The 18,147-nt window shown below is 34.1% G+C and overlaps 1 protein-coding gene across 3 annotated transcripts; it reads left to right on the plus strand.

Annotated features, from left to right (window-relative positions):
* Positions 1-4,257: 4,257 nt before the first annotated feature.
* Positions 4,258-17,878, plus strand: LOC127796363 (alcohol-forming fatty acyl-CoA reductase-like). 3 transcript variants are annotated; one of them, XM_052328495.1, is made up of 10 exons: positions 4,258-4,428; positions 4,654-4,757; positions 5,127-5,332; positions 5,460-5,560; positions 5,842-6,034; positions 15,294-15,455; positions 16,380-16,461; positions 16,630-16,920; positions 17,332-17,459; positions 17,578-17,878. In XM_052328495.1, exons 1-10 carry the CDS (start codon positions 4,350-4,352, stop codon positions 17,732-17,734), a joined length of 1,503 nt encoding a protein of 500 aa, XP_052184455.1. In that variant the 5' UTR covers positions 4,258-4,349; the 3' UTR covers positions 17,735-17,878. The 3 variants fall into 3 exon arrangements, with proteins under 3 accessions (XP_052184455.1, XP_052184535.1, XP_052184610.1); XM_052328575.1 differs by having other exon boundaries at positions 17,561-17,816; XM_052328650.1 differs by lacking the exon at positions 17,332-17,459 and having other exon boundaries at positions 17,578-17,816.
* Positions 17,879-18,147: the final 269 nt, after the last annotated feature.

An 18,147-nucleotide genomic window follows, 5' to 3' on the forward strand; every position in this document is an offset into this window, starting at 1 on the left:
TACCTATATTATTATTGAAAAACGCAAGATTTATAAAATTCTCACATTTTTTTCTCGTTTTTACAAAAGTTTTAGCACAACGGGTGAGTGCAACTTTTTTCCGCAATATAACTCGAATATATTTAGTTTTAGTCTAATGTCTCTAATTAACCACTTCATGAATTAAAAACCTATCAAGAATAATGATGGAAAAACTTCGTATTTTTAAAGTCTAGTAGGAGTAAAGATTTTGTGGACCGAATAAGGATGAAAATAAAATAAATAATTATAAGAAAATATTGAAAAATTATTAAAAATATGAGTAATCTCTTTAAGATAAATTTATGATAGTACAATGATACCTCATATATACAAAAGAAGAAGAATATTATGATAAAGATGTGAAATGAATAACGAATTTATTGGTCGAGTTTAATGACCAACAAATCACTCATTTTAACGACCTTACTACAACAATCACAATTGTTGTTGCAGGAATGGAAAAATGAAAAATCGTGACAAATTAAATATATATATGATCCTTATTCAGAAGAAAAGCTACATTAATGCATCATAGTACGAAACCGGGGTGGATTCATCGATCTACATTTAAAATTGTTAGGTGGCCGTCAGAGGCAACTTGTCACTCACCAAATTCCAATCAAATTAATTGCCAAACCTAATGCTTTGCTCTTGGCAACACTAAATCCGATCGCCAATAATTACTTCACAAGTATTGTTGAAGTGGTTTTCAATTTTTTATTTTAATTTTTATTTAAAATAAAAAAATGAAGTTTATTGTTGTGGCATATTTATTTCTTACAAATTGACTGCAGTCCTCATGGAGTTGTTATATTTTGTTTTTTTTTGGTTAAGATAACACTTTTTAAAATAAATAAGATAAGATTATAATATTTTTCAGACCAAATATAGAACGATCAAGATAAGACTGAGAAATATTTTAAGATTTTTATTAAATTGTTTGTTAAATTTTTTTGAATACACTAGATGACATATGTGTAATTTTTTCTTATTTGTAAGATCTAAGATATGCTTATTTAGAAGGAGAAAAGATAAGCATATATGAAAAATACCATATAAGAAATCACGTGACTTTTTTTTAAGAGTCGTCAGATAAGTTTAACAAATACATTAAAAATGATAAAAATCTGAAGTATTTTACATATCTTACATTTTTTTATTTTTTTTTGTTACGCACCATTACGAGCGTCCCCTGCTGTTCGGCCCCACGATATCAGCAAAAGATGTAAATTAGAGAATCCAACAATCAGTTTCAATCCCTGACACATCCGCTAACGTGAGGACGAAATACCTTTTTTTTTTTTTTATCTATATTATAGTTAACAAACAGTCGTTTAATAAACAACTGACCAACCAACCAACCACACTTCTCCTATCGACCCATGTCACCCACCCAATACCTTCAGCCACCGGCACTTTTGATAATCAGATGCAAAGGCTGGATTAGGAGGAGTTGTAATATAAGAAGAGATGGTGGTGCATTCAATTTAATATTGAAAAGAAAACAAAATGGTATAAGAATTGTGGGTCTGAACATTAATATTTACAGCTGCTTGGAGTATGTATGTACGTATAGTGGACGAAACCCATGAATCCTCATCATCATCTTCATAAATATTCTTCAGTCTCAGAAGTCATCAATAGACAATAATTATTATGTACCTAACGCCCACATGTGGTGTCCTTGAGGTTTAATCCACACGAATTGGAGGTCACAGAAATGGCCACAAGTAGTGCTGTAGACATCCAAATTAATTAACATCATGTGAGAGTAGCATCAAACCAGCAATGAACCCAATGTTTCTGCCCCATCCTACTAATTATATATATATATTACAGAATTCTGTGCAAAAAACCCACATGAATACATGCAAGATGGTACGAAATTTTAATTAAGTTTATAGCATTTAAAATCTAATTATTACTGTACTGTATATAAATTGAATCTATACGGAGTTTTATGAAGAATGTTGGTGCTGTGATTGACAATATATATATTAATTTATTTTAGCTCATATTTCAGAAAATGCCATTGTTATTAATTACATTATTTTTAACTTTTTTTTTGTATTTTTAATCAACTTAAATATTTAATATTTATTTAAATTAATTATAAATTACTATACTTTTAACTTTCTCACCTCACTAAGTTTGTAAATTCAATAAATTTCTCAAACCATGATATACATCAGATTAATAAATCAAAAATATTAAAAATAATTTTGCCTAAAATTCTATGTCGAAGACAAAAACTGACTTTTCAAACAAATGTTATTATTATTTTTTGAAATCATATTCTAAAACTTAATAAGAAAAAAAGTATTTTCAAGCCAGCTGTTCCACCACATTAATATATTGTTGGAGGTAGGTTGGACCTTATCTAACCAAACCATCCAATAAAAGAAGAAAAAGACATTATTTCACAAGAATAATGCTCAGAGTTAAGATGATCACAATATCATTAATTATGTGGTGTCTTTTTATTAGAGGAGATTAAGAAGATCATGTGCTATTATTTTCTCTGCTTATCATATCTTTTAATAAAGATATGACACATAATTGATAATACCATCATTTGTCATGCCTTATAATATTACCCAATTCACAACTGTGATCGAAATATATGTAGGAATTGTAAAGTCAATTTGGGTCATTAACTCCATAGTTTTTTAATGTAAAAACCCATTTAATTGATTTTTCTTAGGCTATGGTTTTTGTCTCAAGTTTAGAGAGCCAAATAATTAGAGGTAAATAGGGATCAATTTAAATAAATGTCTCTGAATGTTTTATTATACCTCTCTTAATAATATAATATATGTAATTTGATAATAATAATTATCGCTAAAGATATAATTTTGAAACACGAAAACGGCAAAGACGATCTGAAACGTTTTTTGAGCTATTTTTATAATTTGTAAAATGTTTCGGAGTGTTTAACAAATTACAGAAAATGGCCAAATACGTGTTTCTGCAGACCAATAAGTTTTAGTGTTCAATCTTCTTTTTCTTTCAGTTATTTGCGTTTTCGAATCCCGAAGTTTCATACCGTGCATTAGAGCTTATTGCTCCCTCATCGTTCCCTTGTTTTTGGTCGTTGTTGCTTCTTGTTGCTCATATATGTGTGTGTGTGTGTGGGGGGGGGGAGGGGGGGGGGGAGGTCGAGAGAGAGATTAATCGAGAAAGAAGGCTATTGTGTTGTTGGACGGACGAAAAAAAATAGAAGAAGATGCACAATCGAAGGAGCCAAGAAAGGAGATTAAGGGCGTTGGGACTGCTGTGTTTTTTCTTAATATCAAATATATTAATAATATATTATAACATTATTGCACCAAGGGAGGAACAATTCCACTTTATCTAATTTGTTTGTTGTAGGCGCATTATTGGCGCTGCAACAACCTATCTCTTTCATTATATTTTATTCCTTTCAATTTGATTTGATAATTTTTAAATTTTTTGTAATTAATTAATTAATCATTATAATATAATATACACGTATAATAATTAAACATAAGATATTATATAATAATTAATTACACAGGGAACATTTCTCAGAATTAGTTGTACAAGTATTACTAAAATAAAATTATACATTAACTTTAACATGCTATATTTTTACGTAAAGTCTCCTAAATAACTATTTTTATAATTTTTTATATTAAAAATTATATTTATAAAAAATTCCTATATATATATTTTAAATTTACACTTTATCCGGCTTTTCCTTTTCTTACCTTTTAAAAAAAATACCGTTTCACTATTTCTGTTTTATATCGAAAATATTTTCTATTTTCACGCAGCATAAGTTATAAGTTAAGATGCAATCAAGTCGAATGCATATATTGCAAAGAGGGCATATATAACTGTCCTGTTGGCTTGTGTTCACTAGTTATATATATCTTTAATAATAATTTATTATTATTAAAAACATAAATTAAATGATTTAGAGATACGTAATATTACATTTAAAACACACTTATCAATTTTTATCTTTAATAATTGTATTAATTTGAGTCTAATTATTTGGGTTTACAGGATACACTTACTGAAACAAAATGTCTATAACCATTTGTGAAAGCAATCCACATATTAATAATTAAATTAATATTTCTAGGCCTAGCTTGGAGTTAAAAAAGGATCTTCAAAGTAAACTAGCCCTAAAGTCTAAGGAATTGCGTGCACTCCATCATATTTACGATTTTGAGCATCATCAGCTATATATATGAACTGTTATCGGGCTTCTTCACCTGAGCTCTCTCGTCGTTTTTCCTGTTTCTTGGGCTCTCTCTCTCTCTCTCTCTCTCTCTTCCTGCTTATCATTTTCTTCTTCAATGGAGTTGCCTAGTATTCTCCAGTTTCTAGAGAGCAGGACCATTTTAGTCACTGGTGCCACTGGCTTTCTAGCAAAGAGTACCCCCACCCCCCCTCTCTCTCTCTCTCTCCATGTACATATGTATATAATATAATATTTTTTATAAATAAGATTACACCGCTAGGAACTTAATTAGTGTTTGAACTTAGAATTCAGACTGACCACATTATTATTAGATTACAACTCGCGTGATTAGACATGCATATATATATATATGTATATATATCTGTGAATATGGTGACACCATGCTTGAATGGATGTAGTTTTTGTGGAGAAGATACTTAGAGCTCAACCAAATGTGAAGAAGCTCTACCTTCTTTTAAGAGCTGCAGATGCCAAATCGGCCTCGCAGAGGTTACACAATGAGGTCAGCGCCAACACTTCTCTCTCTCTCTCTGACTATATCTCTGAGTCACGCTTTGTGTAAACTTTTCCCGGTAAACAAACAGGAAATATATATCTTGACTCATGAATCAGATGCCACCTTTTAATATACGAGCAGTCTTTTTATATAAAATAATAAACAAATAATTTAGAAAACGTATCACCATCATGCATTATTTTGGACGAGTGGTATCTTCTTCTGTGCAATGAACCAAACTCCATCCAAATCAAAATTGCATGATTTAATTTTTCAGCCGTTTTGAATGGGTGATTGCTGCTATATATTCATACATACATAATTACATATACAGTAACATACATGCATGTGTGTGTGTATATATATTAATTATAGGTCATAGCAAAGGACTTGTTTAGGGTTCTAAGGGAGAAAATGGGGGCAAATTTGAGCTCCTTTCTAGCCGAAAAGGTGACGCCAGTGGCCGGAGACATTTGCACCGACGAGAACTTGGGCGTGAAAGACTTGAACTTGGTGGAAGAGATGTGGAGAGAAGTGGATATAGTAGTTAACATGGCCGCAACAACCAACTTTGATGAAAGGTATATATGCACTTACTGACTTTCAGTTCATCTTATCATCATATATACAACATATATATATATATCAATAAGTACTAGATTCAAATATTGATTGCGCGTTTTGTTTTTTTATTAATTTTGTGTGTAGATATGATGTGGCATTGCATCTAAACACATTGGGAGCTAAGCATGTTCTCAACTTTTCAAAGAAGTGTGCCAAGACAAAGATGCTTCTCCATGTGTCCACTGGTTAGAACATTCATTGGTCAATCAAGGACTGATGAATTAATTGCTTGTTAATTTGATTTATGTTATATTTATTATTATTATTATTATTAGTATTTTGGCACACAAGTTATTGCTCTCTTCATAGAAGTTTGAATGTGTTTGATTAATTATGATTTAATAATAATTTAATTTCTTAATCATCACCACACACACACAGATAGAGTTATTTAGGCTAGTCGACAATTAATTAATATATAATTTAAATAAGCACCATTTTTAATTAAAATGGGGTAATTTTGCAGCTTATGTATCTGGTGAGAGGGGTGGACTCATATTGGAGAAGCCCTATCGCATGGGTGAGGCTCTGAATGGAGCCCCAGGGCTGGACATCGACATGGAGAAGAAAGTCGTGGAGGCGAGATTGAGCGAGCTCCAGCAGGTAGGAGCCACAGAGAGAGAAATTACAACGGCAATGAAGGATTTGGGCTTTCAAAGGTTAGTTGCCACAACTCATCAACAATTAATTAACCTTATATCTTATTAACCAATTAATTGAAGCATTTATAATTTCTAATATAATTTACTTGATTAGTAATCGTAAGACCCAAGTAGGGGATGATATACACATGGTCACTTTAAAATTTCTTTTTTTATTTTTATTTTTTGAATACGTAAGAACTTAAAACAACTGCAGCTTAGCCTCCGACATTGTAGACTAAAGATGGAGGACATCCCATTAATACAACACAAGATGCAAACAAACTATGGATAAATCCCAACAACACTTGCATAATTGAGCAGGAAAGTTAAAGAAAATCAAATAGTGAGCAACACAACAGGCTTTATAAATCAAACCCACTTCTTCAACAAAATTGCAAATAGTCGAGAACTAGAGATGAGGGCAAAAAGAACCTAACAAGAGAGAATCTTCTATCCGAACAATAAACCCATTTAATTTTTTGGAGGCTATTCTTGATGGCTTGAGGGCTCCAAAAAGGGGATAAAAGCGATCTTTGCATATGAGTGTACTCTCATTAAGAGGTCATGGCTACAAAATAACCTCATACATAGATTGAAATGGAGAAGAGAGGTTTATGACTGATGGGGGGTTCATACATGCACCCATTTGAGTGAGGAAGAAAAGGGCCTCCCTTGGGACAAATTCATCCTTTCACAAAAAGAAAGGTTGCCAGGGACACTGAGTGGGGGTACGGTGCAGACATTAATGAATGCACAGAAAGGAAGAACAAGGTAAGATTTATTATTATTTGGCCCAATATATAGGTTAGATGACTAAAGGGCGAGCCATATGTCAGAGTAGTCCGGTGGATTATGAGTTTGATTCTTCTTTTACATAAGAGACAAAGATCTAACTTGTGATTTACCTCTCATTGCATAATCAAAAACACGAATACAAGAGGTTGCAAAAGAACGATCATCTCAAGTAAGATTTATTTAATTCGATGCATCAAATGCTACCTCTTCTCATACTTGTCCCTGAAATGGACACTTAAGTTGGCAGATCGGATTTTTAGTTTAAAAAAATAAAGATAGGTTGTCTTGTTGCCCCACTGCGCTCCTCTTAAATGAATGAAATGTTAATTTAGGTATATTTATAAATAAGCAATTAAAACATTTCATACAAAAAAACTTAACATTATAACAAATTTTATTTTTGAAGCAATTTTATTATAAATCGTCTCTACAAAGTATTAGAGACAACTATTGAATGTGCCTCTGACAGAAGACATTTGGAATCCTATGTTATGAGGGGGACCTTTACGTTTTTGTTTGAAAAGACATCTAGAGACAAAACTAAAATGTCCCAAAAAAAAAAAAAAAATCAAATCTATCGCGCAGTACTGCAATTAAAACATGCATCAGTTAAAAGTGAAGTCTATTCAATCACTTAAAACATTGCATCACATCTCATATTGATTTAAAATTTGTGTAGAAGATATAAAAATTAATTTACCATCTTCAAACATCATTCATTTAAAAATTACTTTTTACTTCTATATGCATAGTACAACCCACAGATGACAGATCTAATATAAGATAATTAGATGAGGATTCCGCCAATACATTATTTAATTATTGGTCTAAAAAATTGTACAAGAAAATAAATCTCCTAAAGTTGGGGTAATTATGTCTATCAATTAAGCCAAAGCCACAATCAGAAGCCATTTTCTACGCTTAAATTTGGGATTATTTTCAACACAATCTCCAACTTCCAAACTAACTTCCCATATAGATGATTGAAAAACACAATTAATAAAGCAATGCTATAATTAAGGTGAAACATAACTTCTGCTTTGATGGCGATATATGAGAACATATATGTGAATATATAGGTCATGACACATCAACGTATATAAACCTCGATCATAAGTATTCTAAGATATATATATATATATATATTAGCGTATACCGTACCTAAAGACACGGTGTAAATAATATTAAGATTAAAATACAATAATATTTACAATATTGTAAAAAAAAATTATAAACACTAAACAAAAAATAAAAATTAAAGTTATTTTATACTTGTTAATGTTTTATAATAAAAAGAAAAAAATTATTAAATCTACATGATAAAACACTTCAGTAAATCTCTACAATTTGAACAAATTAAATTAAAAATTAAATATCAAACAATACATATCAGCTACCACCGGCCGCCATGGTCGCGACCATCGATGGGGAAGGGGGCAACCTCGGTTCGGGGTTGGAGAACCTTGTGTGGTCGGGAATTTTTTGATTTTTATATTATTTTAATTTTAAAAATTTTTATCGTGTCTAAAATAAAAAATAGAATTAATAAAATAAAATAGATTTTTTTTTTAAATATTTGCATCTTTAAGATAAGATAGATTAATCAATTTCATATTTCTTTAAGTATCAAAGATTCAACACCTAAAGATAAAAATATTAAATTTCGAATTAAGTTTCCTACTTTCATATCATTATTTGTGTAACGCCCCGTTTTCTCGGGCGCATTATAAATTGGGACAATTCCGGAACAATAAATTTTTTCTTTCAAACACTAAAGCTAAACCACATCATTCCTCGAATCCGTCCCGGAATTCCCAACTATTAATCTCGAAAGAGAATCACTATATACATCAAATGCGGAAGCGAAGATCGAAACCTGATATCTTAACGTTGATCATAAATCAAATCTTACATCTTCAACATTTCTCAAAACATTCAGAATACATGAGCTACATACATTTCATTCTTCATGCACTCTGCTAAGTGCCGTTTCATGCCTCATTTATCCTTGAATCTGTTACAATCTCCACCTGGAACGTTTGAATATTCTAGGGACAAAACCCAAGTTAGATGATGAATCATCTAAGTAAGGGTACATAATGCTATGTCATGTGTGTATGCAATGTTTTACCTCGTAGGTGTCAACTGCACCCCTTATGTTACCTACCATTTTAGCGGCCCCCTTCTTTCAAATCCGAGGTGTATGGGTGCATCCTTGGTAAAGTAGCGGTGCTAGTTCGTACTCCCTACGGCCTCAAATACGAGTGATCAATGATATCAACGTGTATTTATGCATTTCATAGTCATGTCATGGATGCAGTCTACGTGTTGGTTACATATCAAGGCATGTCAATATGATGTAAACATTTTCGAAAAACATAAACCAAGCATTTTCCATAAAACTAACTTTAATTGGGGAGTACCACTTACCTTCTCAAGCTTATCAGGTTACCTCGATATCCGTGCCTTGCCTCGATTTACGTGCCAACCTAAAAAATTGCACGAGTCATTTCAACTTCGGCCTCAAAGTATCCTAATCACCAAAATTATTTAAATAAACGTTAAAACCTATTTTTTCATAATTTCTAGCATTTTCTATAATTTTATCTCTATTTCTTCCTATTTTTCCTCCATAATTTCAAATATTTCTAAAAATATTTTCTCAAATATTTCACTACGACAATTCATAAAATAATATTCTGGAATTTATGAAAATTTTTAAGAAATTTTACTTACCTTAACTTAGCATCTCTGACTTCTTGGTATGCGTGTCATATCCTCGAAAAAGCATGCCCAAACCATATTTCTTGCCAAAATCTCTGAAAAATTACTAAATTTCAAAATCCTATTTTTCAGAATTTTTCTAGCACTTTTTTTCTATTTTTTTCTTTCTTTTCCTTTTTCTTTCTTTTTCTTTCTCTTTCTCTTCTTCCTCCCTTCTCCTTCTTCTTCCTTCTTCTCCCTGCAACTTCCGCGACAACCATCGCCCGTCGCACCAACCGGCCTTGCCGCCGCTGTTGGCGTCTCCCGCCGGTCGAGCACCGGCCTCCGGCCTCGCTAGAGGCTGCTCGCGCAGCACCCGCGGTCGCCCCTGCCTCGCACCCAGCTTGGTGAGCTCGTGGCCATGGTTGCCATGGTCGAGGGTTGCCGCTTCCGACTGCCTCTCGGCCGTTGTCGACTACCTCCGACGCCACCGGGTGCTTCCCGTCCTGCCGCCGCTGCCGCACCAGCCTACTCAACGTGTCGGCCTCCCCTACTCTGCTCAAGCTCGCGGCCCAGCTCACTGCGTCGGCCATGGCTGGAGCTCGCGGCCACTTTGGCCGCCTTCAGCCTCCATCGCCATCACTGGTCTCTTCCCGAGCCTCAAATGACCCCACCGACCTTGCTGGATGCCGTCGTGCCCCCCCTGCTCGCCTTCAACCGAGTTGCCTGGCCGTGGCTTGCTGTTCGCGGCCATGGCCGCTTGTTGTTGCTTCCTCCAGCCACCATTTGGCTTCAACTCTTGTTCTCTCCCTCTTTCTCGATCTCCCTTTCGCATTGCTCTCGACTCCCATTCACTTTGTTGCCTTTCTTCGATCAAGCTCACTGCCTATTTATAGGCAACCGAACGCTCCTCTATCTCACCGGTTGCTTTCCAATCTTGCAGAGCGGCGTGGCTAAAATCTTGCAGAGGCGTGGAGATTTAGATTTTTGCAGGGAATGGGTTAGATTTGCAGAGGGGCGGGCGGCCATCGCACACGCACACACTGCACGCCTATATATATATACTAATATATATATATATATTATATTAATAGATATAAAAATTACACATTAATTCTCAATTTTATTAATATCACCTAAATTTTTTTTTTATTGCAACTATACTCTTAAACCTCAATTTAATTTGCATTTTAATTGTAACAGCCCGCCTTCTTGGGCATGTTATGCCTTAGGAAATTTAGTTAACATTTTTTTTTTTGAACATTATTTTAAAATTCCCTAAGACCGTATCTAGTGTCAGATGAGATATCTAGACTAGAAATAAATGTAAAGCAGAAGCTGAATCGAACCTGCTCATGGTAATGCATAATTTAATAATTGTACATGGCATTTAATACATGTTAATACATAAAGCGTTTGATGATGGAACAATATACATAAATCTTAAACTAATCATATTATAACATAGTACATTTACTCGTATCTTGATGTCTCGTGTCACTACACATCACCACTCTCTGAATCATCTCTGCAAGTCCCGGCTGGAACGTTGAATGTTTCAGGGGCGAACCCATGTTCGATGATGAATCATCTAAGTAAGAATATCAAATGCAATGCTATGAGTGTATGTAATGTCTTTCATCGTAGGTGTCAACTACACCCCTCATGCTGCCTATCATTTTAGCGGCCACCTCTTCGAAGCCGGGGTGTATGGGTGCACCCTTGATAGGCCAGTGGTGTCAGTTCGTACTCCCTACGGCCTCATATGCATGTGATCAACAGTATCATTGTGCATGTATGCATTTCATAGTCATGCCATTGATGCAGTCTACATGATGGTTTCATATCATAGCATGCCAATATGATAAAAGCATTTACATTTATAACTGTATTAAATTCAGGCAGCATACTTACAGCTATTTTGTCTCGAACTTCGTGCCAAGCGGCTATCCCTTAATCACAAGGACCCCTACAATATAGATTTATTTTTAGAATACCATTTCTTAGTTTTTCATAATTTCTTCCATTTGCTAGTTTTTCATAATTTCTTCCATTTCTCTTTTATTCCTAAGCTTTATTTCTTCCAAAATTACATAATAATTATCTAGGCTTCATGAAAATTTACTTTCTTTTTGCCAATATTCCTTAAATAATGTTCCTAGTATTCTGGAATTTTCTTGGAATTTTCTAACTTAAATTCCTATTTTTCCCTTATTTCAAAATAGCTAAATATGTAATTATTACATAATAATTATCTAATCACTTATTTTATTCAATTTATCTTTACTAATATTTCCTAAATAATACTTCTAATATCCTGAAATTTTCTTAAAATTTTCGGAATTAAAAATCTTATTTTTTCTCTATTTCCATAATAAAAAAATCTACCTAAAAATTAATAACTTTAACATTTCCAGAAATATTTTTCACAAAATATGCCATAAGTAAAATTTCTGATTTAATAAAAATTTTTACAAAATTTTATTTCTTCTATTTTTTTTTCTATTTCTTCTTTTCTTTTCTTTTCTTATTTTTTTTTTGGCGGGCGCGTGGACTGCACGCGCCTCTGCCTCAATCGCGGGCGCGTGCACCCACGTGCCCGACCCCTCCCCCTCGCGGTCATCTTCTCCGGCGGCTCTAACGTCGCCGGCGATGCTACCAGTGCTCGGAGCTTCGAAAGAAGTCTCCTTCCTCCTTAAACTCGACCCCCAGAGCTCAATTATAGCATTAAATTTTTGAAAAAATGACATTTGCTACCTTGATTTCCCGATTGAAGGCTCGGCTCCGGCGAAGTCGCGATTTTTCGGCGACGCTTGGATCTCCCTCTTCGCTGCTTCGTTGGCCTCCAAACTCTCCAGAAATGATGCCCGCGACTTGAAGATCAAAACCCTACTCTCAAATCTCTCAAACCCTCTCCCAATCGACCGATCTAAGCCTTGCAATTTTCGGATGGATTGACTTGTGTGAACTGGGCTATTTATAGACAAAAAGCATGCCGCTTATGTCAAATCGAAGCCCACGTGGCCGAGAAGGCCATACCACTGATCAATCGCCATTAAAACCCCCCCTAGCCTTATTAATTCCCGGTTGCAGGCGGCCATGCGCGCTGCCTGCAACTTCCGAATTTTCTGGATTTTTCTTGATTTTTTTTTTTTACATATTTATACATACATACATACGGATTTATTACATATTTATATTTATTTCTATTTATATTTTACATACCCAATTACATGCTTTATATAAAATAAATATACTTAAACTAAATAAACTAATCATTTAAACCGAATTAATAAACTTAATTTTATAAAATGCAACTTAGGGTATTACATTACTTGTAACATCTCGTTCGAGTGATAGGAAGAACCGGAACAACTTACCCTGATGGGCCTACACGAACTTCCCAGGGGGGTCACCCATCCCTGGATTACGGTCAAGCACGCTTAACTTGGGAGTTCTTTGCCAACATTCGACCCAAAAGGTATCCAGCTGGTGTTGTTTCCTTGCTTACACTATTCTCGATATATACTAATTTCTCTGGGCTCTTGGGGTATTACATTAATACAGAAAACGCAAAATTAATAATCCAATTCTTATTTGAAAATGACGATTTCGCCCCAGTGTCCTTACTGGGCTGTTGTTTAATCCCGAAACCACTGAAGGGTTGCTTATTACACAAAACCAGAGCCCCCCTAGGGTTCCGTTAATTTTTCGGGAGCCTCCTACATCGATTCGGTTTTATAGCCTAAATGGCAGCTGTATTTTAGCTGTATTTAAAATTAAATTTTTAAAAAAATTGAAAAAAAATTCCCGACCTTGGTATAAAAAAAATTACACTTTAGTGTTTTTTTATTTAAATTTTTTTAAATAAAATTAAGTATTGATATATAGAAATTAAAAAAAATTGTATATTAATTTTTTTTTTAAAATATTAAATTTTAAAAAATTTTGGAGTCCAGACTGTTGCTAGTCGAGGGATTCAAAGGCCCTCGACAACGGCCAATCGGGGCCCCGTAGGTCATCTCGGACCTTCATCGCCCCCTTTGTCAGTTGCTTGCAGTGCCTAGCACCCACCCGCCATCGTCCCTACCACCCTCCTCACCATCATTGCACCTGTCGTCATTCCTTTTGCCATTCCTCACTATTGTCGCACCCGCCGACCCCCTACTCGTCGTCGACCCTCCCTTCCTCCCACCGTCGTCGCACTTACTGACCCCCTACCTGTCGTCAACTTTTTCTTTCCTCCATCGCTGTTGCACCTGCCGATGGAGAGAGAGATGCAATAAGTGAGGGAATGGGAGAGAGGGTGCAATAGAGGGAGAGAGAGAGGCAGTAAGTGAGGGAGTGAGTGGCTGTCGCACCTGCTGGCCCCTCACCAGCCGTGAACCCTCCCTTCCTCCCTATCGCCGCCGTACTTGTTGATGGCGTGATTGAGTGAGTCTGTGAGGGAGAGAAAGAGAGAGAGAGATGCAGTGAGTGAGGGGTGGGTAGGTGAGTGTGTGAAAGAGAGAAAGACAGAGAGAGAGAGAGAGAGACAGTGAGTGAGGGAGTGAGTGGGCGAGAACATCATTCATCTCAACTAATCTTAATCATTGATATATATTTAAAATTATCTCAATTATTGAAATATCTCTCTCATACATTTTACATATATATATATAATAATCTATATATATATTATTAAAAATATATATATTATTAAAAATTAAAGAAGCAAGGCAGTACGTGAAGGCCCAATTTCTCGATCAAAAAACACACAGTGTGCGTCTTCTTCCTCCTCCAATTCAGAAGTGCGCTGTGCACAAATAAGGCTCTCTTTCCATTGTGTTAATTTGATACGTGTTGTGTATGTGAGGCATAGTGGTGCCTTCTTCTTCTCGAATTTACACCCCATCAATCTCCCTCTTGTTTTCTTCCTTTATTTTGTTATTCTGTCCATCGATCCACCGAGGGGGTTGAGGCGAAAGGCGGAAAGGGTAGCAACGATGGCGGGGCTGGGCTAAGAGGGGTTGCAACGAACGATGAAAGAAGGGGCGATGACGGCCGATGGGGTGATAGGGGGGTTGAGGATGGTGTGGGTTGGTGGGTCTATGAGAGAGAGAAAGAGAGAGTGAGAGAAAGAGAGAGGCAATGAGTGAATGATGGGTGGGTTTATGAGAGAAAGAAAGACAAAGTGAGAGAGAGATGTACTGAGTGGGTGGGAACATCATTTATCTTAGTCAATCTTAACTATTGATATATATTTAACATGCATGTCAATTTTGAAATGTTTCTCTCATACATTTGAGATATTTTTAAAAACTCTCCTGCTTTATTTATATATATATATAGATATATATATGACAAAAAAGGGAATCAAATCAATCTGTCAGGTTCAGCTTGTTCTGGGATATCATAAATTTTATCCAAATTAGATTCATAAATCAATCTATGTATGTAAATTTTTCCCAATTTACATATTTCTAGTTCTAATTAATGACTGCAAAATTTAAATATAAAAAGACAGAATTTAATAGGTTCTGTAATAATTAAAGTTGCCTAATTCATACTCTTGAGACAACCAAAAGAGTATGAAATATGACGTTTTGAAAAAATTTAAAAAAAACGAAATTTGACATTTTGATAAAATAAAAAAAAGAAATATGACATTTTGATCACACACAGATATATGTATATATATATATATATAGAGAGAGAGAGAGAGAGAGAGAGAGAGAGAGAGAGAGCTAACAGCCTTTTGGCGAACCATTAATTTGGATCTGTTTTTGTTTGGTAGGGCAAGGAAGTATGGGTGGCCGAACACCTATGTGTTTACAAAGGCAATGGGAGAGATGCTTTTGGGAGACTTGAAAGGAAATCTACCCTTAGTTATCATTCGTCCCGCCATCATAACTAGTACTTTCAAGGAACCTTTCTCAGGTTGGGTTGAAGGTGTCAGGTACGTACCATACAAACTTTTATTTTTTCTTAGTTGGTAATTAAATATACAAACTTAATTATAACCAGCCAAGGGTTTGGTAGTTTTTTTGTTGGGCTCTCCAAGGTGTTTATTTTTGAGCTGGTGTTTAGTTTTTGTTGGGTTTTTTTCACAAGATAATTAATTTATTTTTTGTCTATTTTACTGTAACAAAAATTAGACTCTATATATTGACACGATATCTCCTAGTTTAACTCACTTGAGTCTTTGTAGTGACATCTATGATTAATCTAACTGAGTTTTCATCATAATTGAGTTGAGTTGGGGTCAAATACTAAAATTTTATATTTGGTAAACTCTTACTCTTCCAACTAAACCCAAAACTTAATTTCACAATTTTGGTGATGTTGAGTTTAAGAGAAATAATATATTTAATTTTTTTTGTATATTTTAATTTTATCCTTCTATAATAACTAAAACAAATTTGAATTTTTCATATGTCCCAATAAAAGTCCACATATACTCTTCCTTACTTTATATTTATATATATAGAAAATATATTTTAATAAATATATTTACTTGCATTCTACTTTTAAATATTTTTATAAAATAGATTTATTAACTATACATTCTTTAATCACAAATATTGAGTTATGTACAGTTGATTGAAGAAAATAAAAAACATAATTTTAATTGAATTTTTATTTTATATTTAAAAATCTAAATTATTATAACTTATATATATATGTAACATTTACAATTAACTTTATATTATTTTTAGTCATTTTACTATTTTAACTCACCTTAACTCAAATATTTACCCAACATACCTTTTAAACTTACCTCGATAAACTCACCTCGACTCACGCACGAAGTTGTTGAGTCGGGTATATTTGTACATTAAATAAATTTTACTTGACTTGTGTTTTGACTGATTGCACGCAGAACGATTGATAGCTTGGCCGTCGGATATGGCAAAGGAAAGTTGACATTCTTCCTTGGTGATCCAGGATCTATAATCGATGTGGTGGGCTAATTAATTAATTAATTAATTAAACGCATCATTTTCTCATTTAGTAAGCAGTAATTAATTAATTCTGATCATGATTCAACCATGTTTATTTTGCCCAAGTAATTAAGAAAATCAATTAATGTTCATTTAGAGGATTAATTAATTATTATTGGATGAATGCAGATCCCGGCAGACCTAGTGGTTAATGCGATGATGGCGGCCATGGCAGCTGATTATTATGCAATTAATCAAGCAGCTTCAGGGGATGAAGAGACCATAATATATCATGTGGGTTCATCGGTAGCTAATCCCATAAGATTCACCAAACTCCAAGATTATGCCCTCCATTACTTCACTAAGCATCCTTGGATTGGAAAAGATGGAAAACCCGTCAAAGTTGGCGAGGTCACAGTGTTCAGCTCCATGGATAGCTTCCGCAGATACATGGAATTTCGTTACGTCCTTCCACTTAAGGTTTGTTAGTTGATTAATTTTTCTAGTTAATGTCAACTTTAGTATTTCTTTAACTAAATTAGTTAATGTCAAATATGTCTTCTAATTAATCATTAATGTTACTGGGATGTTTTTTTTTTTAAATTACTAAACCCCCTTAATTAAAATTTATATTTTGGGACACTTTAATTACCTCTTATAGTTTTGTTTTGATAGATAACCTCTTGACCTAAAATTAACTGTAAAATTCACATGCTGAAAAAAATTTTAAGTGACTATAGAATGATTTCTAAGGAGGTCTCTGTCAAAAATAAAATTTTAAGATGGTAAAACTGTCCCTAATTGTAAACTTAATGTAAGGGGATTTAATGGATTTTAATTTTTTATCTTTATGGAATCTAATGGTACTGTCATTTCCTATCCTTTCAACAGGGATTACAACTAGTAAACACAGCATTTTGTCAATATTTTCAAAAAATGTACTTGGATCTACGCCGAAAAATCAACTTTGTGATGCGGTTGGTTGAGATTTACCAACCTTACCTGTTCTTTAAGGGCATGTAAGTGCTCATTACATATATTTGCCTTGGTGTTAATCTAATAATTTATTAATTAATTACTAATATTTATATCCATATGGCTAATTAGCCTAAAAGCGAAGGTGTTTTTTGCATTCAGCTACGATGATATAAACATGGAAAAGTTACGGATTGTAGCACGAAATGGTGGCAACGTTGAGACAGATGTATTCTACTTTGATCCCAAGATCATTAACTGGGATGACTACTTCATGAACACTCACTTTCCTGGTATTGTAAAATATGTGTTTAAGTGATAAATGCATGTAAAATTGTAAAATATTACATTAAGTTCTCATATATATACATATATGTACGCCACAAGAAGTTTACTATCAATAGGTATAGTTGTAAGGAGTTTCGATCTAAATAAGAAGACTATGAAAGGAAGTGCATGGCAAGTGTTGCATTGAACAAATGGAACCTACATCCTCTTGAAGAACTTGTATGGTAAGTAAGTTCTGCTAGTCGAATCCCAATTTTTATTTGTCGATTGAGGTCATGATAAGGAAAAACATTCTGATAAGGAAAGAATACATGTGGAATCATCTAAACTTGTTCAGCAATCTATTCCCTGGGAAGAAAAATACTGTTTGAAAAAGGTAAATGAATGTTTTCCTTGCATCTGTGCATTTTGGGCCTTAGGCAAGTCATCCCTCCCGCCATTCCT

The sequence above is a fragment of the Diospyros lotus genome, chromosome 1 (assembly GCF_014633365.1).
Source record: "Diospyros lotus cultivar Yz01 chromosome 1, ASM1463336v1, whole genome shotgun sequence".
In the NCBI taxonomy this organism is placed as follows: domain Eukaryota; kingdom Viridiplantae; phylum Streptophyta; class Magnoliopsida; order Ericales; family Ebenaceae; genus Diospyros; species Diospyros lotus.

What these genes read in the sequence shown, in the direction of transcription:
- LOC127796363 (XM_052328495.1), top strand. Translation starts at nt 4,350, where the DNA reads ATGGAGTTGCCTAGTATTCTCCAGTTTCTAGAGAGCAGGACCATTTTA. An exon ending in CACTGGCTTTCTAGCAAAGA is followed by an intron (nt 4,429 to 4,653) that starts GTACCCCCACCC and finishes GAATGGATGTAG; the next exon opens with TTTTTGTGGAGAAGATACTT. An exon ending in CAGGATCTATAATCGATGTG is followed by an intron (nt 16,462 to 16,629) that starts GTGGGCTAATTA and finishes GGATGAATGCAG; the next exon opens with ATCCCGGCAGACCTAGTGGT.